Source organism: Orcinus orca, chromosome 20, assembly GCF_937001465.1.
Source record: "Orcinus orca chromosome 20, mOrcOrc1.1, whole genome shotgun sequence".
Classification (NCBI taxonomy): Eukaryota; Metazoa; Chordata; class Mammalia; order Artiodactyla; family Delphinidae; genus Orcinus; species Orcinus orca.
Genome location: NC_064578.1, coordinates 5238846 through 5253442, shown reverse-complemented (window position 1 = coordinate 5253442; position 14597 = coordinate 5238846). Strand labels below are relative to the sequence as shown.

Below are 14597 nucleotides of genomic sequence, written 5' to 3'. Positions count from 1 at the left end.
CCATTCCCTGTAACCGGAATTAACTGCAGTACCTTTCCCTTTGAGGCGCCCCTCCTTCCCCTCGCTTACACCTACTCACCCACCTGCACCGGCAACCTTTCCTGAGCCCGTGGTTAGATGAGGCTGTTCTCATCCGTATTCACATCACCCTCTCTCAATGCGCTGTGAATGCTTTATTATTTTCAAACGCTCTCTCTCCTGCTTAGCGCCGACCTGCCGGACCCCAGGGAATGTGACTTTTTGGCACCCCTTTTTCCCGGACACCCAGCCCAGGGCCCCCCACGTGGTAGGCATTCAATAAGAGATTTTAAAGTGAAGGCCATTGTCACAGAGCCACATCCACAATGAAATGAAAGCCCGTGGAAATAAACAGCGTATCAGGAGAAGGAAAAATTAAGCTGTCAATCTGCTGAACAGGAAAGATTTCTTTATTTCAGGTCTTTTAACGTGATGGAGGAGAGAGGGAGGGCAGAAGGAAAGCTAAAACCTAACGGAGCCAGGGAAGGGTTTTGCTTTTTTAATTTGGAAAGTGATTGACACATCACTCCACTGCCATTGCCCAGGTGCGGGGAGGGGCTCTGCCCATCGCTGTCCCCCAAGTGACCATCCCCTGCTCCTGCCCCCTCAGGAACCACGGTGATGCGGATGACAGCCTTTGACGCGGACGACCCGGCCACGGATAATGCCCTCCTGCGGTATAATATCCGTCAGCAGACGCCTGACAGGCCCTCTCCCAACATGTTCTACATCGATCCTGAGAAAGGAGACATTGTCACCGTCGTGTCACCTGCACTGCTGGACCGGGAGGTGAGCTGCAAAGCACACAACTTCTTTTTCATGAGAATTGAACATGGCTTTCACATGAGGGAAGATGTGCGGCTTCCGTCAGCGGCACTTTATGTAGCAGCGGAAATGAGATATTTACACATGGTTGGATTGGGGAGAATCTGTCAAGGGTGATGGGATGTTATGTGACCCCAGAAAACACACACTGGAAAAGCCATGTCCTTTGCGTTTATTTGCATTCATTCAACTCGATGCCTGTTTCCTCACTGACCACTTACTCTTTTTTTTTTTTTTTAATTTTTATTGGAGTATAGTTGATTTAGTTTCAGGTGCACAGCAAAGTGAATCAGTCATACATGTACATGTTTCCACTCTTTTTCAGATTCCTTTCCCATATAGGTCATTGCAGAGTACTGAGTAGAGTTCCCTGTGCTGTACAGCAGGTCCTTATTAGTTATCTATTTTATATATAGTGGTGTGTATGTGTCACTCCCAATCTCCCAATGTATCCCTCCCCCCTGCCCTTACCCCCTGGGAACCGTACATCACCGACCACTTACTCTTGAGGCCCCAGCGACTGTGGGCTCTGCCTGCCTCACCTGTCTGCCAGGAGGGTGGGGGAGGGAGGGGGGAAGGAAGGGGGAGGGAAGTGACTGTCCCAGATCACTGACACTCTCCTCCTTGTCACAGAGTCAGGTAGCTTTGACTTACTTCTTTCTCAAACCTTCTGCTGCCTGTGCCAGTGTTTCCGCCCGAGCCTTTCTCTCCCCTCAGTCTCTGCTCTTGTCCTGCAAGGCGGTCTCTATGGAACCTCACCCATCTTCCAGGTCACGTGTCACAGACAGGTGCCCCGTGGACCTCAGTCAGTCCACATGCCTGCTCTTCGGTTTGGCCCAGGGTGTTTTAAAGTTTCACATTAGTCGCCATATCCAAATATTTTGATTTCATATTTTTTTAAATTCCAATTTCCAGCCTTTCTGAAAATCAGAAATGCTGGAAATCGGGGTCCCAGTGTGGACATGTGGACGATGGGTCGGACCACTTGTGACAGTCAGGTGGAGCTGGTAGCAGCTGTCGCACTTAGGGGGGCATGTGTTCCTGGCCCACTTACATCCCCCTACATTTGTCTGGTGGCCCTGGCCTATTTCCCAAGTCCCAGGGCCACCCTGTCATCCCCCACAGGCTGCCTTCCATAGGAGAGCCTCTTGGCCCTTCACACAGCATGTCAACCCACTTGAGGATTCTCTGCCTCCATCACCCCCCCAGATCTGCCCCCATCCTGGGATCCCTTGTTCCCAGCAGGGCATCGTTCCATGGACGTGCCCCCTGGCAGTCACCCTTGACCTTCTGCAAGCACCATCTGCCGCAGGACGAGCGCTGGGTTTCCCTCACAGTCCTGTGCATTTTCTCCTCTGTGTCTTTGATTTAAAAACTCCCTGGGTGAGAAATGCCTTCTCCCCTCCTTTCTGTTTTCCTCGCTGTAGCTCTTCACAAGCTTCTGGGTTAGATGCGCGCCATCTAGGAAGCGGTGCTCCACCGCTGAGTCTTCCACAGCCTTCTTCCTCCTCCACTCTGACTGCTCTGAGCTGCAGCCCTCACATGGCATTTGTCACATGCTCCTTTACACTGTCATCTGTCTCTTTAAAGAATATCCCCTTCTGTCAGACTTCCCTGGCGGTCCAGCGGTTAAGACTTTCCCTTCCAATGCAGGGAACGCAGGTTCGAACCCTGGTCACGGAACTAAGATCCCACCTGCCGTGTGCCCCGCCCCCCGCAAAAAAAAAACCCACAAGAATATCCCCTTCCTCTTGGTCTAGACCTGATGCAGTAACCACTAGTCACATGTGGTTATTTAAATTTTAATTCACATCCTTGAAATTAAAATGTAAAAATCAATTTCTTGGTCAGACCAGCCACATCTCAACTGCTCAGGAGCCCTGTGTGGCTAGTGGCCACCGTACTGGCCGAGACAGAGACTGTCACCACCATCACAGAAAGTGCTAGTGGGCACCGCTGGCCTAGACAGTAAATTTCTTGAAAACAGATGTGATCGTCTGCATGTTTGTTTGCCCACTACCTACCACAATTTCAGCACTCCTAATTATAGGTTTCTTGGCATATTGGCAAGAATGAATTGGAGATGACACTAAGATTTTACATGTGAAAAGTGGGAAACAGTAGCTGGAAATCGCGAATTATTGGAAAGAGAGGAAGAGATTGAAATTTGCATTGAAACTCTGATTGTCACTTGGAAAATGTAATCGTTTCTCGTTAAAAATAGGAAGCAGAAAAAAGAACATTTTAAGTCCATTTCCTCCATTTTGTCTCTCATTCTCTTTCCAAACCTCCCTATTTTTATGACTGCCTGACTGACGTATTATCTTCTTCAGAGGCAAGTAAGAACTTTCCATTTCTCCCTTTATTCCCCTCCCAGCACGCATGTGCGAGAACACACACACGCACACACACCAGCTTTCCCATAACCCTAGTTCTCCTGAAGGCACTTGCAAATTCTTCCTACAAGAGAAAGGTGATTTCTCCATCTCAGCTTCTCTTTTTACTGGTAGAAAATGCATTGTAAGTCTCTATTTATAAACCAAAATGAAAATATAGTAGATCATTCCATTTTTAAGGTTTATTTGGGGGACAAATGTGTCTCAAGTTCATGTTCTTGTCATTTGGGTTTTTGTTAAGTAGCAATAAGTATATTACTATGGGAGTTAAATTAATAAGCCTTTTCAGCTACGATACATAAACAGCTCCATAAAGGAAAAAAAGATCAACGCAATTTAACCAAAATTGGAAAATCAATGAAAATGAATGAAAAGTGACATGTTTCTGTGAGGGTTTCCAGAGATCAGTGTTGACCCAGGCAACATGGCTACAATCTGAAGGAAAGAAACGTCCCTGAATTCAGGCAAGCCTTGTCTTTTTACTAGTGCTGTGCTAAGATTCTCTTGGGCAAGTTTGCTGAAAGGGTAAAACGTGACTTCAAGTTGCTTATCTTTAAAGGGCCAGAACTTGCGCGTCAGACTTCCCATGAGTATGTTCCAGTTTGCAGTGTTTTCATCTCACTGTACCTTTCCCAGGGTTCATGTCCATATGACAAGTTCCCGCAGCGGGATTATGGAATTGTTTGTTACTATTTCTGGAGACCTTCTGAGAAGGCATCCTGTGTTAGTTGTGGTTTCAGAAGTCTACTTCTGGATCATCTGGGCAGAACACTTAAAACAGATTTATGCACCATTCATTTTTAAGAAAATATTCCATTGGGACCCCTACAAACTTTGATATGATTTAAACCATTGTTAAGTGTGGTTACCATGTATTCACTGACAGTAACTCAAATGGCGTGTTTGCGCATTGAATGGGTGTTAACAAATAGGATGGGACTCCTCCTAGAGCTGGGGGGCCCCTGAGATTTCGCAAATGGTTTGCTCCTGTCTGGCCCCCGCCTTGTGGGAGTGGAGGTTCCGGAAGTTCAAGCGTTGACCTGAGCTCGATTGATGTAAAGTTTTCACTTTGATTTTCCATCTAGTATGTTCCCAAAGAGGACCCCGACAGGACCCCAAGAGGGAGGTGACAGAAGACCTCAGGGAGGTGGGAAGGCACTGTGTCTTTTGAACCTGCCCATCCCCCTTTCCTGCTTGTCACACAGTCACTCTGTACTAAAGCTTGTCATGGAGGACAGGCAAGGATGCCAGTCAGTGCTGTTTAATGCTGCCATTTTGGTCGCTGCCCTTTCTTCTTCCCAGGATGTCCTGAGCGGGGCCAGGGGAGACAGGTGCCTTCACTGCGCTGCCCCTTCCCGCGCTCTGAGGAGGAGAGGACTGTGTCAGTGTGTCCTCCCTGCATGGTCCCAGTCCTTAGCTCAGGAACATCTTTGCTGCAAGGTGAAGGGAAGGAAGGATGTCGGGGAGAGAGAGAGGCAGGCAGCACGAAACGTATGGCCCCTCTGTGTGCTCAGGCCGCTATCTGGCCAGGTGACCTCCTTTCATTGCCCAGGGTGTCGTTGCAGCCTCTGGACCCGATTGCAGTGCAGAGCCGGGAGCAAGACCGCCCATCTCGCACCCACCCTGGGCAATGGGAACATGCTAGAAGGCAGCTCATCCACTTCATCTTCTGAGGACCCATAACTATAACTGACCCCCTCCTCTCCCTCCTAACTACGATCAGCCTCTGCCTTGGCTCCAATTCTGTGGGCCACCAGCGTTGCCCAGCAGATGCTGTCTGTCCAGTGGGCATCTCCCTGAGATGTTCCGCCTCCACTGAGCCGTGACCTTGGGGAGAACACCAGGCCAGGTGGAAAATGATATGGTCGGTGGAAGGGACAGTGGGTCAGTCCCTGCTTTCCAGTCTGTCCAAGGTTAACTACATTGTGGCTTCCCCCAAAGCGGGTGCATTTGCAGGCGCCATGATTCAGGAGTCCTCTGGGGCAGCACAGTTGACTGCGGGCCTCCTTTGGATAGTGGACCACCTGGGAATGTGTAGCCTGGAAAAGGGGGGCTCAGAGGGAACAGGAGGGCTGTCTTCCTGTTTAAGGAGGGCTGGTCTTTGGAAAGAGAGAGTGGATTTGTTCTGCTTACTCCCCTAGAGGGGAAGAGTAGCATCAACTAGGACACTGGTTCTCAAACTTTGCTGAGGAGCTTTAGAAACCTCAGTGCTGCAAACAAAGCTGGATCCGTAAAATCAGTCTCGGGGGTGGGGGGTAGAACACAGGCATCAGTAGTTGAAAGAAGAACCCAGGTGATTCAAATGTGCTGTGAATTGCACGGTCTTCCTGCCTTTGGAGAGCATGTTTCAGTGTTCCTACTGACTTAGGAGGTGGGATCTGGGGAAAGAATCCTGGCCCCATCATTTATCTGGCTTTTGACCTAGGTGAGTGTATTCGTCTCCTAGGACTGCTGTTATGAAGTACCACAGCTGGGTGGCTTAAAACAACAGAATTTTATTCTCTCACAGCTCTGAAGGTCGGAAGTCTGAAATCAAGGTGTCAGGGGGGCCAGGCTCCTTCGGAAGGTTCTAGGGGAGAATCCTTCCTTGCCTCTTCTAGCTTCTGGTAGTTGTTAGCAGTTCTTGGCATTGCTTGTTTTGTAGACACATCACTCCAGTCTCCAGCTCCATCTTCACATGTCCTTCTTCTGGAGCAGTGTATTTTCATGTTGTCTTCCCTCTGTGCATGCCTGTGTCTTCCTATAAGACACCAGTCATACTGGATTAGGACCCGCCCTAAAGACCTCATCGTTGCTGGATTACATCTGCAAAGACCCTGTTTCCAAATAAGGTCACATACACAGGTACTTGGGGTTAGGACTTCAACATATCTTTTGCGGGGACACACTTCAACCCATAGCAGTGAGTTATTGGACCTCTCTGTGCCTTGGTTTTCACCTATAAAATGGGAATAGCAGCACCTACCTCAAGTGGGTTGTTGGTGAGGATCAGATGTGTCAAAATATGTAAAGCACATTGTCTATTCTAAATAAACACAAGCTATCATCATTATCATTATTGATTTAGTAGTAAATTTTAAGAGTGGTTAGTCAGTTCCCTGTTGTAGGATATAGTCAAACACAGACTGCCCTTTGTAGGACATAACAGAAGGGATTCAGTTAACTAGTAAAGGTTATATCTTTAATGTCTCTTCCAACTTTGAGACTATAGTTCTTAAAGAAAACATTTATTGAATGCCTTTGGTGTGCGACTTGTTCTGTAGGATGCCGCCTGGGAGTGCCAGTTCCCCACCTGGCCAGCTGTGTAACATTGGGCAAATCATTTACCTTCTCTGAGCCCATTTCCTCATCAGTAATCACTGGTAATGACATCTGCACTACCAACTGTATCGCCTTTTCGAGATGTGCACAACCCCCTCTCCTTCTGCAGATAGCAAAGCGTTGTACAGTCATTACCATTTGTCACACTTCCTATGACTGCTGATAACTCAGGCTCCAGTTCCCATCAGATGCTGCTGAGAGCTTTACGTACTGTTTCTACCCACATGTCACAGACATAAGAAGAGTCTCCCCAGATGGCTCAGGGTATGTTCACTTTATTCTGTGAGTCATGACTCTTCATTTTTGCCAATGCTGGGCTGGGTTTTACTGCAGTTCCTTGGATTCACAGCTGAGTCGTGAGAGCAGCTGCAGTGACCATGTATTGCCCTTGCCTTATCATAAGTTCAATGTTAATAGACATCAACTTTGACTTGGAAACTTGGTGTATTTTCCATTACGAGCTCTTCTGTTCACTTTTTCTGAAACCATTCCAGAACATACCTTTCTAAAGAAAGAGATCTTGGATCTCTGTCCCATCTCTGTATTCCCATTGCCAAACATAGTGCCAGGTAAATAAGACACTCGGTAAAGATTTGTTGGATGGATGGACGGATGGATGGATGGATGGATGAAGGGCTGGATGGAGGGGTGGATGGATAAAGAGATGGTTGGAGGGGGAGGGATGGAAGAAGGGATGGACAGAGGGATGGGTGGATGGAGGGATAGATGGATGAACAGATAGATGGAGGGACGGATAAAGACATGAATGGAGGGATGGATGGCTTATGTTCCTTCAGTTTGTATCTATGAGTACATAGTTAACAGGCTGTCTCAGAACTTACTGCAAGATCCACATCCTAGCATGGGTATATAAACAAAAGAAATGATTTTATTTTAGTTGAGAGCTTACTCTTGCCCTTGTGTAATCATCCAGCAATCTAATTTATTCACCTTATACGTACCCTGTGTGAGGAACTGCACTAGGCTCTAAGAATACCTTGGTGAATAGGGTGGTCACAAGGATCTGGGCCTCTTGCTTAAATGGGGAAATGTTTGGACAAAATAAGGACCATATCCTACTAAATAAAATTGGGTTCATTGGGGGCACTGTTTTATTCTTTTGTATAACCATACTCAGCCCCTCATTCTGATAGCTCTGTCTATGTTTTTAAACTATGTCTGGCTGCACTACAAAGTAAAATCAGATAGAGGTCCCTAACATTTGATAAATGGTTTATTTAGTCTATCATCTTGGCTGCTAGACTGAAATTCATCAGCTGAAATCTGCCAGCTTTTCTGAACATAGCCAGAGCAATTTGCAACTAATCAAAGTAGCTAATGGTCAGTTTGGAGGGTTTGTTTTCTTTTTCTTGCTGCTTTTTTCTTGCAAATGCAAACAGTCTCCAAATGAGGCCCTTAAAATGCAGTGTTAACATTTCCATTGTAAAAGTATCATTAGTCTTTTTAAGGAGTTTGAGCTGAGCACTTTTCTTTGTTTGAATTCTCCTTTATCTTTTTTTTTTAACATCTTTATTGGAGTATAATTGTTTTACAATGTTGTGGTGGGAATCAAATACTAGGCATCGTGGCCTCTGCCAATATTGCTAGGATCACAGGCAACATATTTAAACTGTCAGGAAAGAATGTTTTTAAGGGTGTATTAAGGTAAATCTTGTCAAAACTTCCCCACTTGAAATGATAAGCATTCTCATTGCTTCAAGCCACATGGCCATGGCAGTGGCTTTCCTTGTCAGGTACATGTGCTGCTTACCTTTCCTTTCATCGGTTCCAGCAGGCAGCTTAATAGATATAGTGTGGTGTGTGTTTCTGTGTTTTTAAGACAGCCATGGGAAATGAAATTTTTTTTGACCTTTGCAAAGAACAGCTGTAGAAATTGACTGTTGAAATTCAATGAACAGCATCTTTATTTATGGACCTCAAAAGTAATTACCAAGATTAAATTCCTTTAGATATTTGCTCCCCTGTGTCTTATAAACTGTTTTGCAGACTTCTTTTACTCCATGGAAGACTCCTTGGGTTCTAATTCTTGTGTTCTGTCTCCTTGAGCTCTGGATTTCTGGGATGGGGAAGGATGGAAAACTCCATTCTTACCTCTTCTTGGTGTTCGATTATCTAATACACGGGGTAGTGTATGTTGTACTTCCACTGGACATCTATGGTGTGAACAATTACAGCATCGATTTTTTCAGCCAGGCATTAAGTCAGGGCCATAAGCCTCATAGGACCACCATACCCATTTTCCACAGGGGCAGCCAAGTTCCCGAGGGCTGACGTGACCTTCCTGATTCACATGCTGGAAATCCATGTGAGAATTGGACTTGACCCCCAAACTTCTGCTTTGTCTACTCCCCGCAGGCTGCTGAGAGAATAGCACAGACCATATTGAGGGGAAAATCTGGATGCCTAAAGGACAACCTTATAGTTTATAAAACTTCTTCAGGGATTTCTTTGTTCTTTGCTCTGAGCCTCTTCACACGTTTGAAAAGTTTTACTCGGTTTCCCTCAATTCTCCAATTAGAAAGGCTGTGGGGTGTAATGGCTCAGAACACAGGCCTGGGAATTTTAGAGCCCTGAGGAGGAATCCTGGCTCTGTATCTTGTTAGCTGTGTGACCTTGGACAAGTCACTTCACCTCTCTGAGCTTCAGTTTCTTCACCTCTAAAATGGTGCTTATAACGTGACGTATAGGGTAGACAGAATATGCCCCTCAAGACGTCCTCATCCTAATCCCCAGAGCCTGTGGGTATGTTAGGTTACAGGGCAAAAGGAACTTCACAGATGTGATTAAGTTAAGAATACTGAGATGCAGAGATTATCCTGGGTTTTCTATTTGGACCTGATATAATCACAAGTGTCCCTATAGGGGGGGAAGTAGGAAGGTCAGAGTCAGAGAGAGAAAGAGAGATTTAAAGATGCTGTGCTACTGGCTTTGAAGATAGAGGAAGGGGTCACCATCCAAGAGATGTAGGCAGCTTCCAGAAACCGGAATAGACAAGGAAACAAGTTCAGAGAACTTCCAGAAGGAACGCAGCCCTGCCAACACCTTGATGTTACCCGGTGAGACCCACTTTGGATTTCTGATCTCCAGAACTATAAGATAATAAACCCATTTTGTCTTCAAGTCACTAAGTTATGCAAGATGTTACAGCAGCCATAGGAAACTGATACAACCTGCTTTGCGTGGTTTGGAAGAGTGAAGGTGATGACATGTGAAGTACATCAGCTTTGGCACGTAGAAAGCTCTCAACCAATAGTAGCCATTGTTACCAGTAATAAAATAATGATGAGACTTGAGGATGACACAGATGTGTTCTATCCAGGGGTGAAGTCCGCTTGGCCAGACCGTTATCAGGCCTATCAGTTAATAGCTCGGGGCCTGTCTGGAAGGTTGAGTGTCTGCCATCCAACCCAAGCAGCCCACTTGAGTCAGTGCAAGGAAATACCAGTGTTGCCTGCAGGAGGTGGCTTCCATTAGCTCTCACTAAGGGCACAGGAGAACCTGTTGCTTCTGCTTTACTTCTGTGCCTTACAGAGTCTGCACCGGAGTGTGGATTTTCCATCCAATGGAGAGCTGTAATCACAGGTGCTGGATATATGTTATGAGACCAGCCACATCCTCATTAATTAGGCAAAGGGTAGAAGGTGAGGGCTTTCTTCATTCAGGCAAATGCTATAGTGTTGGGGTGCTAGGAGTCCATGAACAATGCCCTTCCTTCTTTCTCCTCCCAAATTAGAACCCCCCAAGGAACAAGACGCAGGACAACTGGAGACCAAGCCGTAGGCTCAGTTACCAATGAAGCTGATCGACAAGGAGAGCCATGAGTCTGTGGCCAAGGAAACTTGCTGATACTTTATGCTTGAATTAGAGACTTGGCCCCCCTGAGTCACAGGCAGAGTGGGACAACCAGAGGCTACACCCACCTGCGTGGAGCCCACCCGAGGAATCCTCTCCCAGGCAGAGAGGCAAAGCCTGGGGCAGAGAGAGATGGTGGGGAGGAAGAAAGACACAGAGGGAGAGCCAGCTGGGGAGATGCCACTCTCACAGCCCAGTATCTCCATCCACTTCCCTGGGGTGGAGTGAGGGCAGGAGGATGCAGCAGGACAGCCTTGGCCCATAAGCTACCTTCGTGCAAGACAGGAAGAGGGACCTGTTCCTCTCAATTGGACGCAGGGCATAGGGGAGGGGCCCAGAGTGTCCACCAGCTCAAGTCCTTCCACAGAGAAACCAGAGGATGGAAAAATGGAGCATGGCCCTTGGTTCTTCTCTTCCAAGGGCTCTCTGGGCGGGAGGATTTTAGAGGGGTTTCTTGAACCCAGCACAGAGCAGATTTCCTGTTAAAGAGACAGAAAAGGGTGGACACCATCAAAAAGCACTCAGCATACCGAATGTCCCCACAGGCAGAGGGGGACAGTGAAGGCTTTGCTGGCCACTTCTTTTTCTGTGCAGGGTAGAAAATGGAGCGGGACGTTTATGACCTGGACTCGGTGTTTTCCGCTCTGGCAAGATGGGAGCCAGCCCTGGAGCTGGGTCCACCCTGAGTAACTGGCTGGTGTGGCTTCGGGCCAGATATAACAGCTTCATCCTCTCCACCAGACACCCAGCCAGAGCTCAGTACGACAGCAGCTGGTGTTAGAGCAGATAACGAGATTACCTGGCCTCCCAGGGTGACCAGGGCAGCCGCTTCAAAGAATGTCCTTCTTAAATAACATTTGTTTATAGTGGTTTTTTTTAAATAGGGAATATATGCATACAAGCCAGCAGTTAGTGTCCTGCCAAATAAGTCCCATGGTGACATGTGAATGTAGTTATTATAAAGAAAAATCAGCCTCAAATAAAGCATCAAAATTTCCAACTTTAAAATCTCCCTTCTCTGTAAAAAATCCCTGTAATTTTTCCTAGAGGCAGGGCCCTAATCTGAGGTCTGTGGATAGAATCTAGGAGGGTGCATGAACGTGAATGAGAAAAATACTTCATATTTATTTTCATTAACTACTAGCTACAATTTGTATCTTTTTCCTTTGGGAGCGTAGGTAAACCAGTACAGTGCTGGCTGTTTCAGCAACTCTTGATAACCAAAGTCACAGATATTTTCATATCCCATCACAGTGGATGGAGATATATCCAAAAAATTTCCCCTGCAATTTTTCTTTACTTCTTTGAAATTAATGTAATAATTAGATTTAACACTCAATCTTGTTACTGATGAGTTGATAAAGAAGCACATGTACCATCAAGTTATTTTCCTTATATTTTGATAACTGTGTTTAAATATAATTGTCTTCCTTTGTTATCCTATGCATTTATTTTATGTGTTTAAAAACATATTCTGAGAAGGTGTCCACAAGCTTCATAAGGACCCTGAAGGTGTCCATGGCACAAAATGTCTAAGACTCCAGCTTGGAGGAACTGAGTGGAAGCTACATCTCCCTTGTTTAACGCTCCCTCTTCCCTCTGGGAGAGCCCACGTGTGTTGGGTTCATTCTCCTGCCCTCCATCTCACTAAACAGAGACATTCTTGATGGCCACTCTGTGCCTTCCTTGTGACTGGCTGTCACAGAGCTCAAGCATAATGGGTCCCTAGGGATGCTTTGTTAAGTGACCTATCAGTGATTCTCTGAATTCATAGAAAAGGAAACTTATCAGATTGTAAATTTTAAACCTTGGGCTTGTGTGGCCCCCAAATGAATCCATTGATTCAGTCCAACAGCTGGTTCTAGGGAAGGAATAACATCCTGGATGTTAGTTTGGCATGGTACTTTGTTTGGTTGGCAGATCTTGTAGCCAAGGAGAGAGGTAGCCGTGGTCTACACAGTTAAAAGTGAAATATAGCTTTAAGTTCTTATGCCCACTCTGAAGGCTATCAGTGGCTTTCTGGAGTGCTGTGTTGGGAAGGATTCTGAGTCACATTTGGTTTCTCCAGTAGTTGATTAGTAATGTCTTCCCTGAGAGAGGAAGGTAGGAGTGGGGACGCTCTTGCCATGTCATTTGTCATCTGTGACATGGACGGATAAAAGAGGAAAACATGGGGTTATTGAATCTTTGATCGAGGTGGTCAGTGTTTATTGAGTTCATCTCCTCTCCAGCAAACTCTCCAGCATACTGGCATGACAGAAATAAATAAGTCATAGATACAGACTTTGAGATGCTCGGCCAAATTCTTGTCTCAAATACAACGAGAGTTATGATACAGTACCTACATGCTTACTGCTACAGCACAGGGCCATGCCAAGAGCAAGGAAGAAGGAATTCTATGACCGCGTGAAGAAGATGAGAGCTATCCTGCTGGATAGCTCCCAGTATTAACCTCCCCCAGTATTCAAATTTTGATCATCCAAACAACATCTTCCAGACTACTGCCTTCTACATTCAGAAGCAACACAATGATTCTCTGTCTGAGCATGGGTGCCGAGAGGATCTGACAACAACAGTGCCTCCAGAAAAGAGAAATACTACTTCAGCGAGATGATAGTATCTAGAAAAATGCCGTCTGTACCAGGGACCTGCTTGGCTGTTGGCCCTATTTGGTTCTAAATAACAGGTCAAGGGAAAACTTTTAGCCACCAGCCTTCCATTTATCAATCTTATGGGTTTGTCTGTAGTGGAGGGGGGCCAGGATGTAGAGACATGGGGGGGAAGGGAAAGAAGAAAGGAGAGGGTGAGCATAGTCACCCAACTGTGGCACCATCTCTGTCTTCGCCTCTTACTCTCATGCAAAGAGGAGAAAACATGATTCCCTGATCCCAACCTCTGACCTTAGACTTGAACTTAGTTGTCCCTGTCTCTGGGGAAATTTAAGTCAAATACATTTGAAGCCAATGGTATTTTCAAAGCAGTCTTCATTAGAAAAACTAAGTCCTTTAAAGGGGTTTAGAAGCAGTATTAACTAGTTCATACTCTTAATCCCATTCTTAACAGTAGAATAGTGATATTTGGTTGCTTCTTTGGAAGGGAATTAGAGAACAAAAAAAAAAAAAAAGTTTTTCCAAAGACAACTGGAATGCTTAACTGAGCTAGACTGTTGGTATCTAAAGCCACCCTGCCTCTTGGCATAGCTCTCTGAATTGCCTAATCCTGTTTAATGGTGCATGCTCAAACATCCTTGTTTTTAAATAAAAATTGACCAAGAGTCTTATCACTTAATTTAAAAATAACTTTTGCTTAGTAAATGTAGAGTCTTCTGAATCAGAGCTATAATTTCCTTCTAGTGTCCCTGGTTCAGCAACTTACTCACTGGGGCTCTGAAGGGGAGAGTGAGGAGATGGAATGGAAAATTGGGGATAAACCGTGCATCCCCCACCCCTGCTAATGCAATATGGTGGTGGCATTGACCCTCTGACTCTTGGGTTAGATAACGTGGCAGTGCCCTAAGCTCACCACTCCCAATGGGCTGTCATCCCCGCAGCTGTCAGCCTGGAGACTTCCTCTTCCCATGGGAGTGTGCTCAGTCTTCTGGGGGAGTTCATGCTCAAGGAGCAGCCACCAACCCTTGAGAGACAAGAGTTATGGATGATAAATATCCCCTCCTCACCCTTTGAGTAGGACAGCTCTGAGACGTGTTCTACCCAGTCTCCTGATAACCCCGCAGGATTGAACCCCAACTGCCCACAGTGATAACCTGCTCATTACCGCCCCATATACTGGGTTTTTTCTCATTTTCTGTCTCACTTCTCCTATTCATTCACTTGTGCTTCTTGGGATCACCTCCTGAATAAGCTGTTTGCACCCAAATCTTTGTCTTAGGGTCTGCTTCTGGGAGAACAAAATGAAATCAGAGAGCCAGCTAGATCCATCCTTCCCTTCTGGTCTCTATATTTAAAATGTCATGCAACAGATACAGGTGCCATGTAGGACTGAGGTGTGTCGACTGAAGAAAAACGCACAACCTAGAAGTTGAGAGTTAATGTTTTATTTGGCAGACATTCTTAGGACTTCAAGCCTGGGAGACAGGACTCTCAGATAGCTCTGAGGGACGGCTCTGAAGAGGTGGGGCGGGGTGGGGGGAGCCAGGATATACAG

General features: G+C 46.1%; 1 protein-coding gene across 1 annotated transcript in view; it reads left to right on the top strand.

Moving 5' to 3' along the window:
* Window positions 1-14597, top strand: part of CDH13 (cadherin 13) — a 999893-nt gene that overhangs the window by 766164 nt on the left and 219132 nt on the right. The window contains exon 7 of the mRNA XM_004280100.4: window positions 629-807. Within this exon, the coding sequence (XP_004280148.1) occupies window positions 629-807 (179 nt within the window). The remainder of the gene's footprint in view (window positions 1-628; window positions 808-14597) is intronic.